This window comes from Sciurus vulgaris (genome assembly GCF_902686455.1).
Source record: "Sciurus vulgaris genome assembly, chromosome: 11".
Lineage (NCBI taxonomy): Eukaryota > Metazoa > Chordata > Mammalia > Rodentia > Sciuridae > Sciurus > Sciurus vulgaris.
Window position 1 is genome coordinate 86,933,809 of NC_136472.1, and position 19,347 is coordinate 86,953,155.

At 33.9% G+C, this 19,347-nt stretch overlaps 2 protein-coding genes across 3 annotated transcripts in view; one reads left to right on the forward strand and one right to left on the reverse strand.

Moving 5' to 3' along the window:
• NAALAD2 (N-acetylated alpha-linked acidic dipeptidase 2) overlaps nucleotides 1-12,426 on the forward strand; it is a gene marked incomplete at its 3' end in the record, with an annotated part of 43,614 nt that extends 31,188 nt beyond the window's left edge. Inside the window, exons 15-19 of one of the 2 annotated variants that reach the window (XM_079105572.1) lie at nucleotides 2,318-2,408; nucleotides 5,074-5,338; nucleotides 8,552-8,633; nucleotides 9,889-9,981; nucleotides 12,237-12,426. In XM_079105572.1, the coding sequence (XP_078961698.1) occupies nucleotides 2,318-2,408; nucleotides 5,074-5,338; nucleotides 8,552-8,633; nucleotides 9,889-9,981; nucleotides 12,237-12,426 (721 nt within the window). The remainder of the gene's footprint in view (nucleotides 1-2,317; nucleotides 2,409-5,073; nucleotides 5,339-8,551; nucleotides 8,634-9,888; nucleotides 9,982-12,236) is intronic. The other variant, XR_013757935.1, reaches the window with a different exon arrangement.
• The window catches only part of CHORDC1 (cysteine and histidine rich domain containing 1), a 29,353-nt gene continuing 22,432 nt past the window's right edge, over nucleotides 12,427-19,347 (reverse strand). Inside the window, exon 11 of the mRNA XM_079105619.1 lies at nucleotides 12,427-12,577. Within this exon, the coding sequence (XP_078961745.1) occupies nucleotides 12,569-12,577 (9 nt within the window). The 3' untranslated portion in view covers nucleotides 12,427-12,568. The remainder of the gene's footprint in view (nucleotides 12,578-19,347) is intronic.

Consider the following 19,347-nt stretch of genomic DNA (forward strand, 5'->3'; position numbering starts at 1 on the left):
CCCACAATATTGATGAAGGGAAGAAAAACTAATAATGGTCTATTTGCTTATAAATGTACTAAAAGGCATTGTTAGTAACCACCAAAATGTGATGACCTGTAATCAATTTAGATTTTAATTTTTCCACTTTTCATTCATGCAACAGCAGCTTCTTTAAATTTATTTTATATTCATTTGATTTCTATAATGCTATTTCTAATACTAGCAAATGAAGGGAGAAGTTAATAGCCTCATTCATATTCCAAATCAGTCTTGTGAAAATTTAAATATGTTTCTATCATAAAAGTTTCACGTTTGTTCAACACAAAGAGTAGAATACAAAAGATACACACACACACGTATGTATAAATATATACACACACGTATGTATAAATATATACACACACACATATGTATAAATATAAATATATATATATAGTTCCTGGGGATTGAACCTAGGGGTGCTCAACCACTGAGCCACATCCCTAGCCCTTTTTCTCATATTTTATTAGAGACAGGGTTTCACTGAGTTGCTAAAAGCCTCGCTAAATTGCTGTGACTCACTTTGAACTCATGATCCTCTTGCCTCAGCCTCCTAAACTGCTGGGATTACAGGCATGCGCCACCGTGCCTGGCCAAAAGATATTTTAAGAACATCCAAGTCTTCAATCTCAAAACACATCTAATAATTTAATAGTTTGAAAGTACATAGTTATTTTCTTGTTTGGCATTTTAAAATTTGTTCTATTTAGTTATAATGACAGTAGAATGCACTTTGACACCTCATACATAAATGGAGTATATCTTCTCATTCTTCTGGTTGTACATGATGTTGAATAACAGCATTTGTGTAGTCATGTATGCATACAGAGTAATGATGTCTGAGTTATTCTACTCCTTCCTATTTCCATAACCCCTCCCCTCCCTTCACTCCCCTCTGCCTAAACCAGTGTAACTCTATTATTCCCTAACTGCCCCCACCTTAGTGTGAATTAGCATCCACATATCAGAGAAAACATTCAGTCTTTGGTTTTTGGGCATTGGCTTATTTTACTTAGTGTTATATTATATTATTATTTTCTCCAGCTCCATCAATTTACTGGCAAATGCCATCATTTCCTTCTTTAAGACTGAGTAATATTCCAGTGTGTGTGTGTGTGTGTGTGTGTGTGTGTATGTGTGGGGTCAAATGGTGGTTCCATTTCAAGTTTTCTGAGGAATCTCCATACTGCTTTCCATAGTGGTTGCACCAATTTGCAAGCCCACCAGCAATTTAAGAGTGCACCTTCTTCCCACATCCTCACCAACACTAATTGTTGCTTGTATTCTTGATAATTGCCGTTCTGACAGGAGTGAGATGAAATCTTAGAGTAGTTATGATTTGCATTTCTCTAATTGCTAGAGATGTTGAATGTTTTTACAAATCTTTGTTGATCAATGGTAGTTCTTCTTCTGTGAAGTGCCTGTTCAGTTTCTTAGCTCATATATTGTCTGGGTTTTTTGTTTATTTGGTGTTAAGTTTGTTGAGTTTTTTATATATCCTGGAGATTAATTTTCTATTTGAGGTGCAAGTGGTAAAAATTTTCTCCCAATCTGTAGGCTCTCTCTTCACATTATTGTTTCCTTTGCTGAGAAGAAGCTTTTTAGTTCGAATCCATCCCACATATTGATTCTTCATTTTATTTCTTGCACTTCAGGAGTCTTGTTAAGGAAGTCAGATCCTAAGCTGAAATAGTGAAGATTTGGGCCTACTTTTTCTTCTATTAGGCACAGTTCTTAATGCAAATATCACACTCTGCTTTATTGACTCACCATTATTTCACAAAAAAACTGTATGTCATTACATTACGTAAGTATATGTACAGTGGTTATAATTATATGTAAAAAAACGTATTGTAAATAGATTTGTTTCTGGAATGAAATGAGGCACACTTAGATTTTTTATGACCTTAAATATAGATTTTCTTGTGGTACACTTTATTAGACTATAGTTCTCTGAGGTAGGGCCCATAGCTTCATTGCTTTCCACTTTTCTTAAATGCTGAAAATATGGAAGACAGCATCATAATTAGGCTGCAAGTTCTGGTGACATTGCCTATCTCTGATTGTCTTCAATGTAGATTTATAAATTTATCACAGTAACTTTCCAGTGAATGGTAGAAAAAATTGCCTTGAAGGCTATTAGCTTTGTTCTAATCCTTGTAGTACATACATTATGTATGTATGCTACTTTGGGAGCAAGATTCATAGTCCCATCTATTTAACTTTGTGTTATCTATCTATATATTCATGCATGTGTGTGTTCTTATTTATTTACTTATCCATATTCTACATCTAGAATCAACAAGTTGGGATCTGGAAGTGATTTTGAAGCTTATTTTCAGAGGCTTGGAATTGCTTCAGGCAGAGCTCGTTACACCAAGAATAGGGTAAGCCATTTTATTATTTTGAATACATAGCATTTATGTTAGTCAGTTTTCCATTACTGTAACAAATGTGTGCAGTGAGCAATTCATAAAGAGAGGCTATGTGGGCTCAGCCTTTGGGAAATTTCTGTCCATAGTCAGTGGCCCCATTGCGTTTGGGACTGGTTGAGGCAGCACGTGTGGTGGGGAACACATGGTGCAGGAAAGCTGCTGACCTATATGCAGTTGGGAAGCAAAGAGGGAAATAGGAATAAGCTGTATTGCCACTATCCCTTCCAGGGTACCAGGCCCCACAGGCCTAAGACCTCTCACCAGGCCTATTTCTTCAAGGTTCTGCTATCTTGTAGCAGTGCAAACCTGAGGACTAAACCTTTAACTCATGGTACTTTGGGGAACATTTCAGAGCTAAACCACAGCAGCACTGTAACCACCTTTCTTTGGTGAGGAACTGTTTTCTGAGTTGTTTGGCCTTGGACACCAGATGGACATGTGACTTGGGAAGAGTTCCAGGGATGCAGACAGATTGCCTGCTCCTTTAGATAAACCAGGAAGTAATTTGAGTTATTTTGTGAGTATTTCACTCCCAGGGTTATTCACTGAAATGGCAGTTCACAGAGTAATGTCAGATGGTTATCAGTACTAAGTAATTTATAACCTTTTCTTGATGAAGGATTAGTTGCAAAAATTTTATTTCCTAGCCTAGTCTTTTTTTTTTTTTTTTTTTTTTTCCTAGCCTAGCCTTGTAGGCTCTGATAGTCTTTTCCTGAGGAAAAATGTAGTTGGAGGACATATTTTGTTTGAGAGGTATACTAGGATTATCTATTGTCAGTAGCCCCTCTTCATATTCCCACTCCTGACTATCATGAGTCCAGGGTTTCTGGATAAAGGATAGCAAGTTTTTCTGAATTATTAACTTGATCCTCTTCTGTACTGAAGTGTCTAGTCATCACCCAAGCATGTGGATAATGTGAAAATACTTGGATATAGTTAATATACCATATTGCCTTGTCTGTGTTATAAATTAAGCCACTAATTACATTGAAGATTATATCAGTAAACAGATTTTTCACACTTTTTGATCAATTTAAATGAAAAGTGCAACACACCAACATCTTGTATATTTATAATATATGTCAATTGTAAAGTTGACTATCCAAAATACAAATGAGAACAAAAATTAAGCTAAAACAAATTCCAGAGTATTCAAAAATAGATGCATAAACTCTGTGTACTAATACTCCTAATACTTAATATAACAGACCCTTGAACAGCATGGGTTTGAACTGCACGGATCCATTTATGTGCAGATATTTTTCTGGAGATTCAATACAATTTGAAAAAATGTGCAAAGGTTAGGTATGTCATGAATACATAAAGTATCTTTACATAATAGTCTGTTTTATCATTTATTGCCATGATATTTATGTATATATATAATAAATTTACTAAAAAAGTTAGTATTTATCAAAACCTATACAGATAAACACTTAAAGATACCTGGTGTTACTTGCAGTAGAGAGAAATGTAAACACGTAAAGATACAGTTTTAAAATTAATTACAGCCCATACTGTACTACTATAAAAAATTCATAGCTGCATCCTGTTGTATTGTGGTGAGCTCAAGTGTTGCAAGTATGTTTAAAATGCCATGTTGACACTAATCATCATTATCAGTTGTCTCTCCAGTAAGTTTCATAGCATAGTAAAAAAGTAATCTTTTCTGATTCTCACATATTTTTCACTATATGGAATACATATAGCATACAAAATATGTACTAATTGTTGGTGTTATCAGTAAGGCTTCCTGTCAACAAGAGGCTATTAGTAGTTCACTTTTTGGAGAGCCAAATGTTATCCTTGGATTTTGAAATATGTGTGGGGACAGGATCAGCATCTCTAACCCCAAAGTTGTTCAGTGGTCGACTGTACATAAAAGATGAGCTTTTAATTCTTTTTCAAGGCCTGTTCACTTTTTTACCCTGTCATCAATTTGAGCATTTATCTAGTTTCTAAGACCACTGTAGATTAGAAGCACATAATTAGGAGAGAAACCAAGACAGGAATTGCCTTCTAGTGACACTAACTAAGAATGATAATGAGAATGATAGCCCTATAACAAGGTAGCAGATGATAAAAACTAAACTTAGAATTGGCAGACTTAAGAACTGAAAAATATTTTTATAGGATCCCACTACATAATAATTTATATTTATTATAGTAGCTCTTAATTGTGTAATACAGGTTAAATTTGGTTATGTACTTCTTGTGAAGGGAGAGAAGATAACTTAAATACATCATCCTTCAGTTAAATAGATACCTAACTGCCAAGCACCTACATTTCCAATTGATAGATAATTTCAAACTGCTAATGTGCAGTTTGAATATGTATTTTTAATTTTAGTTATTAGAAATACAATAAAGAAAATTTTCAAGAAACAGCATTTCAAATAAAGTTTGCATGAATTATAAAATGAATAAAGGCAAAATTTTAAATCAGTGACTTTTTGGTTGCAATGTTTTAGTTAATTAAATTTCAACTTTTTTGCTTCATTGTGATAAAACTCAGGATGTCATATGAATTTATTCTCTAGTCACTTCTCTGACTATAAAATATTTTAATTTGAATATTCAATTTTTTTACACTTGCACCTTCTCTTTTTTTTTTTAGAAAACAGATAAATATAGCAGCTACCCTGTATATCACACAATTTATGAAACATTTGAATTAGTAGAGAATTTCTATGACCCCACATTTAAGAAACAGCTTTCTGTGGCTCAGTTACGAGGAGCACTAGTATATGAGCTTGCAGACTCTACAATCATTCCTTTCAATATTCAAGACTACGGAACAGCTTTGGAAAACTATGCAGCAAGTATCTTCAATTTATCCAAGAAATATGACCAGCAATTGAAAGATGAGGGAGTATCATTTGGTAAGACATTTTATAATCTTTAAGGTAGAGCTTTATAATATTATCTATTATGATCAATGCATACTGTTTCATTCTAGAATTAGTCATAATTACTTATTTTGCCTCACTAATTCTGACTTTTAAACAAAAACTAAACAAACAACTACTTAGGAATCTGATTTAATCTGATATGTCTAGGATGAATACATTATGGCTGAGTTAGTGCTACAAGCATTGGATTTGTAAATATTTCTTATACTATACTGCCTTTAAGAACATTTTTACTTTTATAAAAACAAAATGAGGAAAAAGCAGAAATATAGAAAAGTAGAGAAGACCATATATGTAGTTTTACTACATGTATGTATTAAGCATTCTTATCACTGCATATACCCACTAGTGTTTGTCTAAATGAAGATTTTTTTTTTACATAGTTACAAGTCATTATTCCTTTTAAAACTGGCCACTCAGTTTTGGTTCAACTTCATAAATCTCCTATAAAGTAGTGATGAAAATATAATGTAGAATAGTAGTGTATAGTATTGGTTCTGGAAGACTGCCTGAATTAGATCCTGGCTCTACTGTTTAATCTGTGTGTTCTTTGTAAGGTTACTTAATTTCTCTATGTCCCAGGTTTTTTTTTTTTTTTTTTTTTTAATTAAGTGAAACAATAAAATGAAAGACTATACATGTCAAAGATTATTGTGGAGATTGTTAAGTAACATATAGAATCAGTGGTGGCTAGCACTGTGCTTAATAAATATTGCCTACTATTACTGTTTTATTATCATTTTATTTATCAGGGGGACATATTCTTAATATATACCAGAATTGTCTCAAATATGTACTGTTTACTCTGTAGAAAGTGCTATGTTATTCCTGGGAGATTTGTATTATAAGACTTAGTCAAATCCTCAAAGATTAAAATCTTGCATGGGCAAGGAGAAGACAAAATGCATAGGACATTAGAGTGGTACATAGTACTATAGCACAGAAAAGTGTTATGGAGTGGTCAAGTGTTATTGTGAGTCTTATTATCTAAGTGTTAGTAATCTTTATGAAGTTACAAAGAACAAGGTATTTTGACATGAAAATAAAAAAAGCAAAGAAAATACAGGGAATTGGGGTTACAGCAATGATTGGGGTATCTGTATGGTGAAGGAAATGAAGAGAGATGGAACAGGAAAAATGAGCAGAGTTGACAGGAAGACGGTCCTCATATTTCCATGGCTGTTTAGCATCCAGATTGCCTTCACAAAGGCCCAGATTTCCTTTTGGTGGAATTATGTCTTATCCATTTGTGTAAGTCAGGATCCAGTCAAGAGGAATAAACTACACAAGCTCAACAGAAGGGCTCCCTTTAAACAGGGTTCATTCCTCTACCAGATTACCTTCTTAGGGACTTGGCCTGATCTGTTAATGCCTTGCTCTGCCATATTTTACTAATTTCCATCTTCATTGGTGACTTTCCTTCAGATGAAATATTTTCCTATCTTTTTTCAACAGTATTTCTTCTTTTGATGTGTTTTACTTCTTTTTTTTAAGCTGTTTTTTTAGTTGTTGATGGATCTTTATTCATTTATATGCAGTGCTGAGAATTAAATCTAGTGCCTCACACATGAGAGGCAAGTGCTCTACCACTGAGCCACAATCTCAGTCCTTGTCCTACTTCTTTCACTACTGAAATTCTCCATTTCATGTCAGGCAAATACATTATCTTGGAAAATGTTTTTAATGAAGAATGAAGGTTCAATGAAAGAAAAAATGAATGAATACATAATTTGCATTCCCTGTCTCTAGTTCTCCATGTCCCACTAATTCATTTTGTTATCTTATCTACTGAAAGTGGCTTTTGCCAAAATTGTCATTGACCTGTGTCACTAAATTCTAGGGACATACTTCAGTTATTATCTTGACTTCAGTACATTTTTATTTTATTTTATTTTTTGCAATACTTGGGGGATCGTGCCTAGTGAGCTTTTACCACTGAATTACATCTCCAGTCCTTTTTATGTTTTATTATGAGACAGGGCCTAAGTTGCTGAGACTGGCCTTGAACTTGAGATCTTCCTGCCTCAGACTCCTGACTCACTGGAATTACAGGCATGTGCCACTGTGCCTAGCAAATTCTCTTATTACATTTAAAATTAAAAACTTTTGATATTCTCTTCACTTAGCTCCTATCACATCTATTATTAGGTTATTTGATTTAAATATGGTTTGAAACACAAGTAAAATTTTAGAAAATCTACAATGAAAAGACCCTGTTTTTTATACTAACTGTGTTTATTTTGAAGGTACCACTTAGCAGTGTGACCTAATAGAAATCCTGTGGTCTGAGCTATAAATGCTGTTATGTGTAAAATGAAAACTGTATGTTACACTTAGTTACATCACAGAATAATGCAAGCATCAAAGCAATAATGTAGAAATGAAGAGATGTATGCTTAGAAGCCAGGTGCAGTGGTGCATGCCTGTAATCCCAGAGACTTGGGAGGCTGAGAAAGGAGGATCACATATTTGGGGCTAGCCTCAGTAACTAAGTGAGACCTGTCTCAAAATTAAAAATTAAAAGGGCTGAGAATGTAGTTCAGTGGCAAAGCAACACTGGGTTCAATTCCCAGTATCAATCAACCAACCAATCAAGTCCTACTTAGAAAACATGAAAAACAATAAATAGGTTGTAGCAATAAAAAAATATGTCCCAAGAACCTAATTTGTGAACTAGAGAAAAGTTTAACCAATCAAACCTCATCATTGAGTCTGGATATATCAGTTTGTCACAGGTTACCTTTTGAGCAAGATCTTAAATGTACTGTGGTTTGAAAATAAAAAAATAATATTGTTTTAATCCTGTAATAATTACAAGGATTATTATTTATTCATATCTATGTATCCAGTGTTTTATGTAGAGTAATTGTCCTAATAAATATGTATTAAATACCCATATAAATGCATGAATTCTAGGATTGGATAAATTATAAGTCAAGGAATTATCTATATCCTAAATTTTTGAATGGTAATTTTCTCAAAATCATTTTAGTCATTTAAAAAATTTCATACATTTGGTGATATATTCTAATACTTTTCATGAATTTACAAGAAGGCTCAATAAGAAAATGGTTTCTGCACCTATTCAGTCACATCAGTCTGGAATAGAGAGGGCAGAAAAGTGAAACTGAAATATGAATCATTAATGCTTACTAATTTCTTTTTTCTACTAAAAAAAAAAAGACTCCATGTTTTCTGCTGTGAAAAACTTCTCAGAGGCTGCTTTAGATTTTCATAGAAGACTTACAGAAGTTGATCTTAATAAGTAAGTTTCAGATGCCTACTGTTTTGAAAAGTAATCTGGTTGCAAGAATGAACTGTTTTCATTCACATAAACATTTAGCTTTAAATCACTGCTGTTCAAATTATGGTCTGCAAACCAATAGCATCACCATCACCTGGAAGTTTGTTATAAAAGCAGAAATCAGAGCCCACCCAAGGCAGAGTGAATTAAAATTCACTTTTTAAAAAGACATTCAGGTGATTTAAAGTTGGAGATACTGCTGTACATGAAAGACTAAACACTCATTTCAATACAAGGGCCAGAGACTTGGTTTAGCTGGTATTCATAGCTTTAAGGGTTTAAGTGCATTTGTAATCTATTTCATTATGGTCCTGTTCCAATACTTCTGTGCATCAGTTTATAATTCTTTTTCTATTGAATTCATATGACTCATTACCACTTTTAGCTTGAAAATAGTTTCAAAGTAAAACATTATGTAATAAGCATAAATTGCTCCATATTAAAGTCCATGACTTTATGTTTTCCAGACTTAATCAGAAAGTAGAAAGCTTTGTTGGTCAGTTTTTATTTTGTTTTGTTTTTTCCTTGTTGGTACCTGGGATTGAACCCAGGGGCTCTTTACCACTCAGTCACATCCTCGGTCCTTTTTGTATTTATATTTAGAGATAGAGTCTCACTAAGTTACTTAGGGCCTCACTAAATTGCTGAGGCTGGCTTTGAACTTGGAATCCTTCTGTCTCATCATCCCCAGCTGCTGAGATTACAGGCATGCACTATCATGCCTGGCTTTCTCAGTCATTTTAAGGAGACTTTCTTCTTTGAATTTAGGAGTGCCCCGGGAATTTGTTCACTCCCCAAGATGACAGTTGGAAAATTCAGAGTGCAAAAGGAATTCCCAGCCCATGGTTTCCTGCCCTTCTATGGAGTCCTGAAACATTTAGTCATTCTGCCTTTATTTGGCTCCACAGTAGGCTGAATGACTTGTCAGGAAAAAGTTGGCAGTTCACTCTGTACCTATCCAGGGCTGGAAGACTTCTTTTTGATCATTGTGTGGCCTTGAAGAACAAATTGTTTCCAGTAGAATTGTTATTATAAATGCCAGAAAGATGACCTTGCTATGTAGTTTATCATGTAAAGGCAGTACTGGATTAATATGCACTTTTGTTGAAGAAATCTTTTGATTTTAATTATTTTCCCTTACCTTGTCTTTATTTAATATTATTTTAATCATGGTTCTGTAGTAAAAGTTTTAATTATGTATTTCTTGTTCTCAAAGTCCCATTGCAGTGAGAATTATGAATGACCAATTGATGTTTCTGGAAAGAGCATTCATTGATCCCCTTGGTTTACCAGGGAGAAAGTTCTATAGGTAAGGAAATAGTAGGGAACCCACTAAAGAGTACCAAATATCTCACGGTGACAAATAAAGCATACCCAAAGTCTGCTGTAAACTGATATTATTAGATGAATAGAGGGTGACTATGTTATACTGAAAGGAACATGGGCATCCAAAAGTAGTATAATATATTTGAACAATTACCCATTTTCCATTGTTTTTAATGCAAATAATGAGACTTGAAAAAGAACTCTTGTAACAAAATCTTCAAGTCACAGAATTTAAAAGGAGACCTTAGAGCTCATCTCACAGTGAACCATCTACATGAATCGTTTCAGTTAACATATGCAGGATGTTTAGATCCTGAGGGATGGGAAGCTTACTTCATGAGGAAGTCCCTTCTGTAAGAGAAGCACTCATTATTACAAAACTTTCTTCATAAGATCTGAAATCTATTATCCTTTAATGTTCTCTCTTTGACCCAGATCTTTGCTCCAAAGCCAAGTAACATTTCCATATAACATTTAAGGTTTTTTTTTAAGATGGTTGCCATGTTCCTCTAAAGTAATATGGTTTTCTTTTTGTATATCTGTCATGTTTTCTGAAGGTCCTTTGTAAATTATGGTTCCTTGTGGAAATTAGAAAGGTCCTAAAGTTTAAGTCAGAAAATACATGACTAAGTTCACTTACAGATATAAGATTTAGTTTGAGTGGCTTCCATGGCTTTCCCAGTTCAACTAAGATGATGTTAATTGCTACTTTACAAGGCTGTCTATCACTAGATAACATGCAAAAAGTTGTTAAATATAATACTTTTCTAAATGTCAGTGATTACTATTGACATTTAAGTAATTACAAACAGGTTTTTAGAGCCCAGCTCTATCACATAAATAAGTGTGAGCTAGGCAAAATTAAAGAAGCACACACTCAGTACATGGCAGCTATTTTTGTAAATTATAATAGTAACATAAATTTTTACTCATGCAAATACACTAGGGCAATTAGGTAAATATATAAATCAAACAAAATGTTAAAAACAATATCTATAGTCTTCTCTTGTTTTTAGTCTCTTAAAATTTCTATTATAATCGAACATTTATATTTTAAAATATAAGAATATTAGACTTTAAGAAGCCTATAGAAAAAAAGAGACAAGGCACTTTTATCATTCCCTTCTATACTTCATTCTCAGTCAGTTCTGCTATTTTCAGGGAAATTCAGTGTTTAGTGGGAATTTCTTTACACACACACATACATATACATATATTTGTGTGAGTATATAAAATGTATATCTTTATCATTTGTATATATTGTTTATATGTAAACATGAATTATATTCATGTATATTTATTGTAATACACATATTGTCTGTATACAAATATATATATATACATTTATAAATACACATATACACATTTTAATATAAACATTCATCATTACCTAAATGGAACCATATAGTATTTTGCAAGAATTTTTTTCCCTTAACGCTCTCTTTCAACTTTTTTTTGTTAGTGTATGTATATATATATATATATATATATATATATATATATATATATAGTTTTGCTCTTCTCATCTGTAGCCTACTGCTGTACTATATGGCTTACATTTATAATTTAACTACCCTTTATTAAAATTTGAATGAGTCTTTTCTTCCAATTTTCTATTACTATAGAATAAATATGTATGAAAATAAGTCATCATTGTATCCTATTTGAATATTTAATATCTTCATAATCAGGACGTGGGATTTCAGGGTCTGAGTCAACACATTTTAAAAGAGGGTATTACAACCTATCCTCCCAAAAAACTACACTGAATTTTTAATTTTATATTTTGGTACTGGAGATTAGACTTAGGGATGCTTCAATATTGAGCTACTTCCCCAACCCTTTTTATTTTAATTTTGAGAGAGGTTCTTATTAAGTTGCTGACGCTGGCCTCAAATGTATGATCCTCCTGCCTCAGCCGTCTGAGTCACTGGGATTACAAGTGTATGCAATTGTGCCTGGCCTACACTATATTTTTAAAAATACATTTTGGACTATTTACTAAATATTGAGTATATTCTAAAGCAGTTGCATTGCCATGTTTCAGTCTACCACAGTGATATACAAATAGTTTTCCCTATATGATTGTAAAGATTATTTTATAAAGTAAATATATAATGTATTGCATGTACCCTTGTACTTACCCAAATAACTTCTGAGATGAATATGGCTATGGTACTAATTCTAGCTACCTAGGATTTTCCATTTGTTCTAAATAATAAGCATTTTTTCTTCTAGGCACATTATCTTTGCTCCAAGTAGCCACAACAAATATGCTGGAGAATCATTTCCTGGGATTTATGATGCTATGTTTGATATTGAAAATACAGCAGACCCTCATTTGGCCTGGACAGAAGTAAAGAAACATATTTCTATTGCAGCTTTCACAATTCAAGCAGCAGCAGAAACACTGAAAGAAGTGTTATAGAAATGCACCAGTCAAGTGAACAATTATTAAAAATGTTGCTGAACGTCTGAGGATGAATTAGTCTTTCTGTTTGATGACTCATGAAGCAGTGTTCTCAAATCTTGATGTTCACATCAGGGTATTTTGACTTGTTCATGCATGGTCAGAGAAACTGAAAATGGAAATAACCAAATGTCCATCAACAGATGAATGGATCAATTGTGGTATATCCATAAGGGAATACTACTCAGCAATAAAAATAAAAGCAGTATTACTGGTAGACATTGTTGAGTGACAGAAGTTAGGCATAGAAAAGTACATAAGGCAAAACTAATTACATGAATAAGTGTTAAACTAGATAGAAATCAGTGATTGTGCAAGTGGTAGGAGGGGAGGAATGACAGCAAAGATGTATGGGGAATATTTCTTGCCTAAATGAGTTTTCTGTATCTTGAGCTGTTACAGAGGTGTATACATTTGCCATACCCCATCATGCTAAAAATGTGTACATTTTACTGTATGAAAAGTATGCCCTGATAAATGTAATTACAAAAAATAAATAAAGGTCTGGTAGAGAAACTGGGATAACACATCTTCTCTTGTAAAATTACCATGGAGTGCAAATTGTCAGAAAAAGTCAATAGTGTCTATATTTTTGATAAATTCAACTCGACTGAAAAAAACATAAATCTAATAGGTGAAGAGAGAGCTGCCCAAAAGTTCCACAGTCTAACTTCTATAAGGTATATCAGCATCTGCAAGTTTTTATGAAATCACAGAATTACAGGTAAACATTATTACATTTCAGTAAGCTTGCTTGTTCAACTCTTTTACCAAAAAACAGTTAAGAATGACAAATTAGAAGAGATTTATTGGCAGGCACACTAAAGTAAGTGATAGCTGAAACTTTGCAAGGAGAAACTACCTCTGCCACTCTTGTTACAAGGCCAACAATATGATTTAATATAACAAAAGAGTGCGAGTATTTGTAGACAGACATTACTTCTACATCACAACATTACTACAGGTCTCACCAATTCCCTATAATAAGTGGCATGTGTAACAATGCCCAAGTCATCAAGATAAATCTTGTGTTCCACTTATTCTGCTTAAAGATATCACAAATTCTTCTGCTTTAAAAAAGCACAAGCTATGTTGTTTATGAAATTCCTTCATACTTCAAAAAGTATGTAAAACTATACTTTTGAAATAATAATGTTTTCTCAAATCTAGAGGGTTAACTTCACTATCACATTACACTACCTCAGCATAACAACCCTGAGGTTCATAGGGAAGCAACTATTTTAACTTTTGCCTGGAAGCACTGTTTTAGAAAAGATAGTGGGTTAACACCCAAGAGTCAATTTTCACTATTTACTAATAGTCACTTTCTACTATCCAAGTGAGTGAATTAGTATATGTCACTGGACATCAGTTTCTTCCAATTCTACTACATTATTTCTAAAGGAGACAAATCACAAAAGTTTAGAAATCTCTTGAAGGGTGGTATTCCTTTTGGCAGCTTTTTTGAATAAAGATGTGGGCTTCCAAGACAGCATATATGATTTGAAATATGAATGTGGGGCAAAATAGTAATCTTTGTAACTTTCTGTTCCTTTAATTGGTCAGTTATTTTGTTTTTCTCATCTGTCATCAACAGTTGATCAGAACAAGAGACTATGTGGTAAGCACTATAATCAGTCCACGATATTGGACGTAGGCTATGTGATATCCCATGTTCATTACATATTTGAATTTTTTCTGAGCATTTGATTAACAGTTGAGTTAATATCTCTCTCTCTCTCTCTCTCTCTCTCTCTCTCTCTCGGTGCTGGGGATCGAATCCAGGGCCTCGTGCTTGCAAGGCAAGCACTCTACCGACTGAGCTACCTCCCCAGCCCTGGGATTGTTTGTCTTAAGGATATATGGGATATGATAATATTTTGCTCATCAGAGTGTGTATTGCTTGTTTTAAGAATGATTTTTAAAATCAACTTTAAATAAGCCATAAATTCCTATTACAATACAGTAATTTACTTTGGTCATCTAAAAGAATTAAGCATGGTGTGTAATACAGTCAGAAGTTACATACGATTAGACCAGTAAGCAATAGGCATGTGAAAGATACATATATATGCAGAAATTCTAGAAATTTGTTCCATAACTAAATTGAACAGAATTTAGTATATAACACAAGGTTGTTTACTGCAGCATTCTTTATCATAGTGAAATGTATAAGTAATGAACAAAATTTCAATGAACAGATTAACTTACTGTATACTAATTATAAAACTAATGATATATATATTTTAATTTATATGGTAAGTTGTCCATGACTTTTGTTGGGGAAAAAAAAAAGGTGATAAATCTAAATACACAAAATGTCAACAGTGCTTACTTTAGGGTGGCAGACTTTTTTAGATGAGAAGTTAGTATTTTTCTGAATTGCTTAAAGATTTTAATCTTTAAAAATCTTTTGAAATTGGTAAAAACTTTTGTTTTCATTTTGAACAGGAAAAAAAGTGTAAATTTGTGGGATATAATTCAGTTCACAAATATTAATCCTCTTCTACTTTTCTAATTTACCAGTTCTTCTGAGGACAAATACTACTTGTATACTTATGCACACATTGGCCATCTTAATATTTTCCCTAAGTTTAGACTTTCATCAATTAGTTAGCTCTTGAGCTTTTAAGTACAGAAATGAGTTTAGGGGAAAATAGTAACCTCCAAATTAATGATAGTGCTAGATAGATAAAGGCTAGATAAGATAGCCTTTACCTTGCTGTTGCTTTATGACTATGAAGTCATTTGCTGTATATTCTCTTTTCTTTGAGAGTCCTGTACTGCTTCAGCCTCTAAAGTAGCTGGAATTACAGGCGTACCACCATGCCTATACCATTACCTTTTCTATAGTTCTTATATTTATCTACTTCTTCTAATTGCCAATCTATTCTAAATTTGGAGGACACATGTCTTTCACTTAAATGATACCACTTCTCTTCAGATCATCCCACTTCCCTTTCTTCTTTATATCACAACTATACTTAGCCAGAATGATCTTCCTACATGTAATCATGGCGTGCACTATTTAAAATCTCTTCAAGGGATGGGGTTGTGGCTCAGGGGCAGAGTGCTTGCCTAGCACCTCTGAGGCACTGGGTTCGATCCTTAGCTCAACATAACAAGACAAAAGCACTCTGTTCATCTACAACTACAAAATAAATAACTAAATAAAGTAAGATAAAAAAGATTTCTTCGATAGGGAGTTTCATTACCAGGATGTTGTAATAACTGGTAGACAATGGCTCCAGTTACAACTAGGAAAAATTGGATTGAATATTTTTAAAGATAACAAAATTTTTATATTTTAAACTTCCTCAAAATATTTTTTAGAGATTCCACAGAGCTATTGAAGCACTGAAAACCAGAGGTGCTTAAGGTCTCGCTGAGTCCTTGGGTAACTGAGACTACCAACTGTTTTCTTTCCAGGGTTCATTCTCCAATTCTAAGCATTAGGCTAAAGTTCAGGCTTGGCATGGACTGAAGCAACTTACTTTAGAAGATTTTTGAGGGTTGTATTTACTATCATGATATACTGGAATTAAGAGAAGTCCCAATCCAATACTATGACGTTTGCTTAGGAACTGTTGCAAAGGTAGCCATGCCATCTCTCTACTGCAGGCTCTTTCACATTCTTGTCTTTGTAAACTTCCCTCCCCTCTGTTCTACCTGGCTACCATTTATTTTTGTACCCATTTATTTTTAGGACTCTGGCTTCTATTCTTCCATGAAGCGTATGAAATATGCTTCACAGCAACTCTTTGACATACTTTTTTTTCTTTTTGGTACCAGAGATTGAACCCAGGGGTGCTTAGCCACTGTGCCACATTCCCAGCCCTTTTTATTTTGAGACAGGGTCTTGCTAAGTTGCTTAGGGTCTCGCTAAGTTTCTTAGGCTGGTTTTGAACTTGTGATCCTCCTGTCTCAGTCTCCCAAGCCGCTGGCATTACATGTGTCACCATACCTGGCTTGACATACTTCTATTTAATGATCTTGTTTTCCTTTTTGGAATCTTCCTTGAAAGCAGAGGCTGTGTATTTATTTGATCAGTTGTCCCCAGCATGCCAAAGATCATTTGTTGAATGAAATATAATTAAGCAAAGGAATGACTACATTATTACAGATTTACATCTAAAATCTATAAATTTCACTCATTAAAAGTTCCTTTGAGAGAATAATAGTAAGAAACCTCAACTAACTTCAAGATTTTCTGACAAAACATAAATATGAAAAGTGGATAACCTACGTACATGAGTTCTTTGGGAAAGTGTTCTATAACAATTTTAATGTGATTCTTCATTAAAACACCGAGTTCAGGAACCTTTTTTTTTAAAGAAAATGTCTTTCCCTTGTAATGTGATAGGACATCTTCCCTACCTTTCTACAGAGAACCTAGTTTTCACACAATTGAAATGAGTCCATTTTGTTTGCCTCATATGCTTATCTTTAACAAACTTCTTTTTTCCGAATTCAAAGAGAATTGTTTATATACATTGCCTTCTAATTGTCTACACATAACACAAAAATGTATTTAGACTCCAGATGATCACACCACAGGTACAGGTTATTAGAACAAAATGCCTGCAGGGCAGATTCATGGCCATGAACTTTTTACTTTGACTCAGTCCTGCAGAATGCATTCTTACTCTTGTTAACTGCTCATTGGCCCTTTAGAGTTAAGAAAGTGAATGGCTTAACTGACTACTACAAAAACTGACAGCACATTCTCTTCATAATTGTTATTTGATATTAAAAAAACAGGAATAAACTTTATTAAGAAATAGCAGTCTTTCTTGGTATTGCATGTTGACTGGGATGTCTTCAGTCTCACTGTTTCAGAAGTTTAAGGCCTCTGGAGTCAAGTCAGTTTTAGTCAGTTTTTTCACTGCTGTGACCAAAAGATCTGACAAGAATTATTTTAGAGGAAGAAAAATTATTTTGGGGGCTCACGGATTCAGAGGTCTCAGTCCATAAAAGGTAGAATCCATTCCTTGAGGCTTGAGGTTAGGCAGAAAATCATGACAAAAGTATGTGGTGGAAGAGAATAGGTCAGGACGTGGCTACCAAAGAGCAGAGCATGCTCCACTCACAAGGGACAAATTTCAAAAGAGTTAGATAGCAGGATACTATCCCTAGATAGTAGGGTTCCTCCTCCAACCAACCCTACTATCTAGAGTCACCATTCAGTTAAATTAATCGATAGTGATTTGGTTAAGGCCCTCCTAACCTCCCAGTCATTTTTGCCTCTAAAATTTCTTGTGTTAATTATTTTGGGGGGATAACCTCATATGTCTAAACTGTAAGTCATTAATTTTGAAATAGAATTTCACCATTTTCTGTAACCTGAGGCAAATTATACAGCTTTCTTTTGTCTATAAATGCAGACAACAGCACACAGTATAAACACTGGGTGAAGAGTAAATCAAAACCTGTCATAAAATACTTACCAAAGCGCTTGACACACTGTGCAATGAAAACTCTAGAGCCAGCAATTAGGTCTGTAGCTTCAAGTTACTTCTTGTAACGAATACTTCCCAAATTCCTAAGTCTAGACCAGGAATAGAATTTTTGAAGTGTTCTCTACTTAAGTGCACTGTAAATTCTGTGATTGGACACATACTTTTCCTGAAAGCATTAATACCTACCTGAGAAAATGGGACTAGAATTCCCTTGAACTATCTTCCAATTTTAATTTCCATCATTCATGTTCACAGGCATGCTGGCTTTATAAACTTAATTTCCCTCTCTGCCCCCTAAGACTAAATAGCCTTTTCCTGCTGATAAACTTAAGTAGCTTTATTGGGGAACAAAAGGGACTTAAAGGAATCTTTAAGGTATCAATAAAATGGACAAAGTTGGTCTATAGTGTGAGGTAGGTAGTCTAGGATCTGTTACTGATACCCAGATTTCATTAGTAGGAAACCTGAAGTTTTACATAAAATTGTAATTATAATGATCCCATTAATTGAAAACAGCCTAAAGTAATGAAAGTTTTAAAAATGTGGCTTTTCTTTTGACGCAGAGAACTTTCACACTTTCCTCTAAGAATCTATCACACCTAAGTTGCTTTATCATTGCTACACACAGGACCAAAGTCTAATGGACTTCTCTTCACTCAGCTTTCCTTTCTCATTCTAATAGCAGTACTTTCTTTCATATGGGGACCCATTTCAGATGGTTTGGGTAGCATACTCTCAAGGTTGTGTGTACACCTACATAATCCTTTATTGGATTTACTTATTTCCACATCTGTGTACTGAATCATATTTGAAGGCAGGATCATTGTTTGAATGAAAATAAGATGCCCTCAAAGTTTACAGTGCATCAACTTTGCATCACCAAATGCTAAGTGAAGTATTTATATATGCCTATTTAGTTGTGATTCCTAAAACCTGAGCCAGATCCCTCACTGTAAGCTTCAGACCTTAATGTCATCCCAGGTAACTTTGTGGGCTTGTAAAGATTTGACTTGATAGTTCTACTGACAAAATCAGTTCCTCCAAAACCTTGTCTATATTCCTTGTCTTGTTCTTCTGTTCTCTAACCTAGAAGTACCAAATTCCTTTCATTTCAAGACCCTGAGTCTTTCTTATTTCCCCTACTGTATTTCATGCCTAATCCTAACTGGTCTCTATACAACCCCCAATGCTTTTTATTAAAATGATCTTTCTATAACATACAGACTGTATTACAAATGTATTAAAGAGATGAAAGGAAAAGGTGCTCAACTAACTTTTTGAGTATGCAGGTCTCTAGAAATGTTTTAAGACTAAAGGCTACATACACACATTGAAGTTGGTAAAAGTTGTTTCCCATGGGCAATTGGGTTAACGATACTGACCCTGCAATACGTTTTATAAGAATTAAGCAAAGGAATAC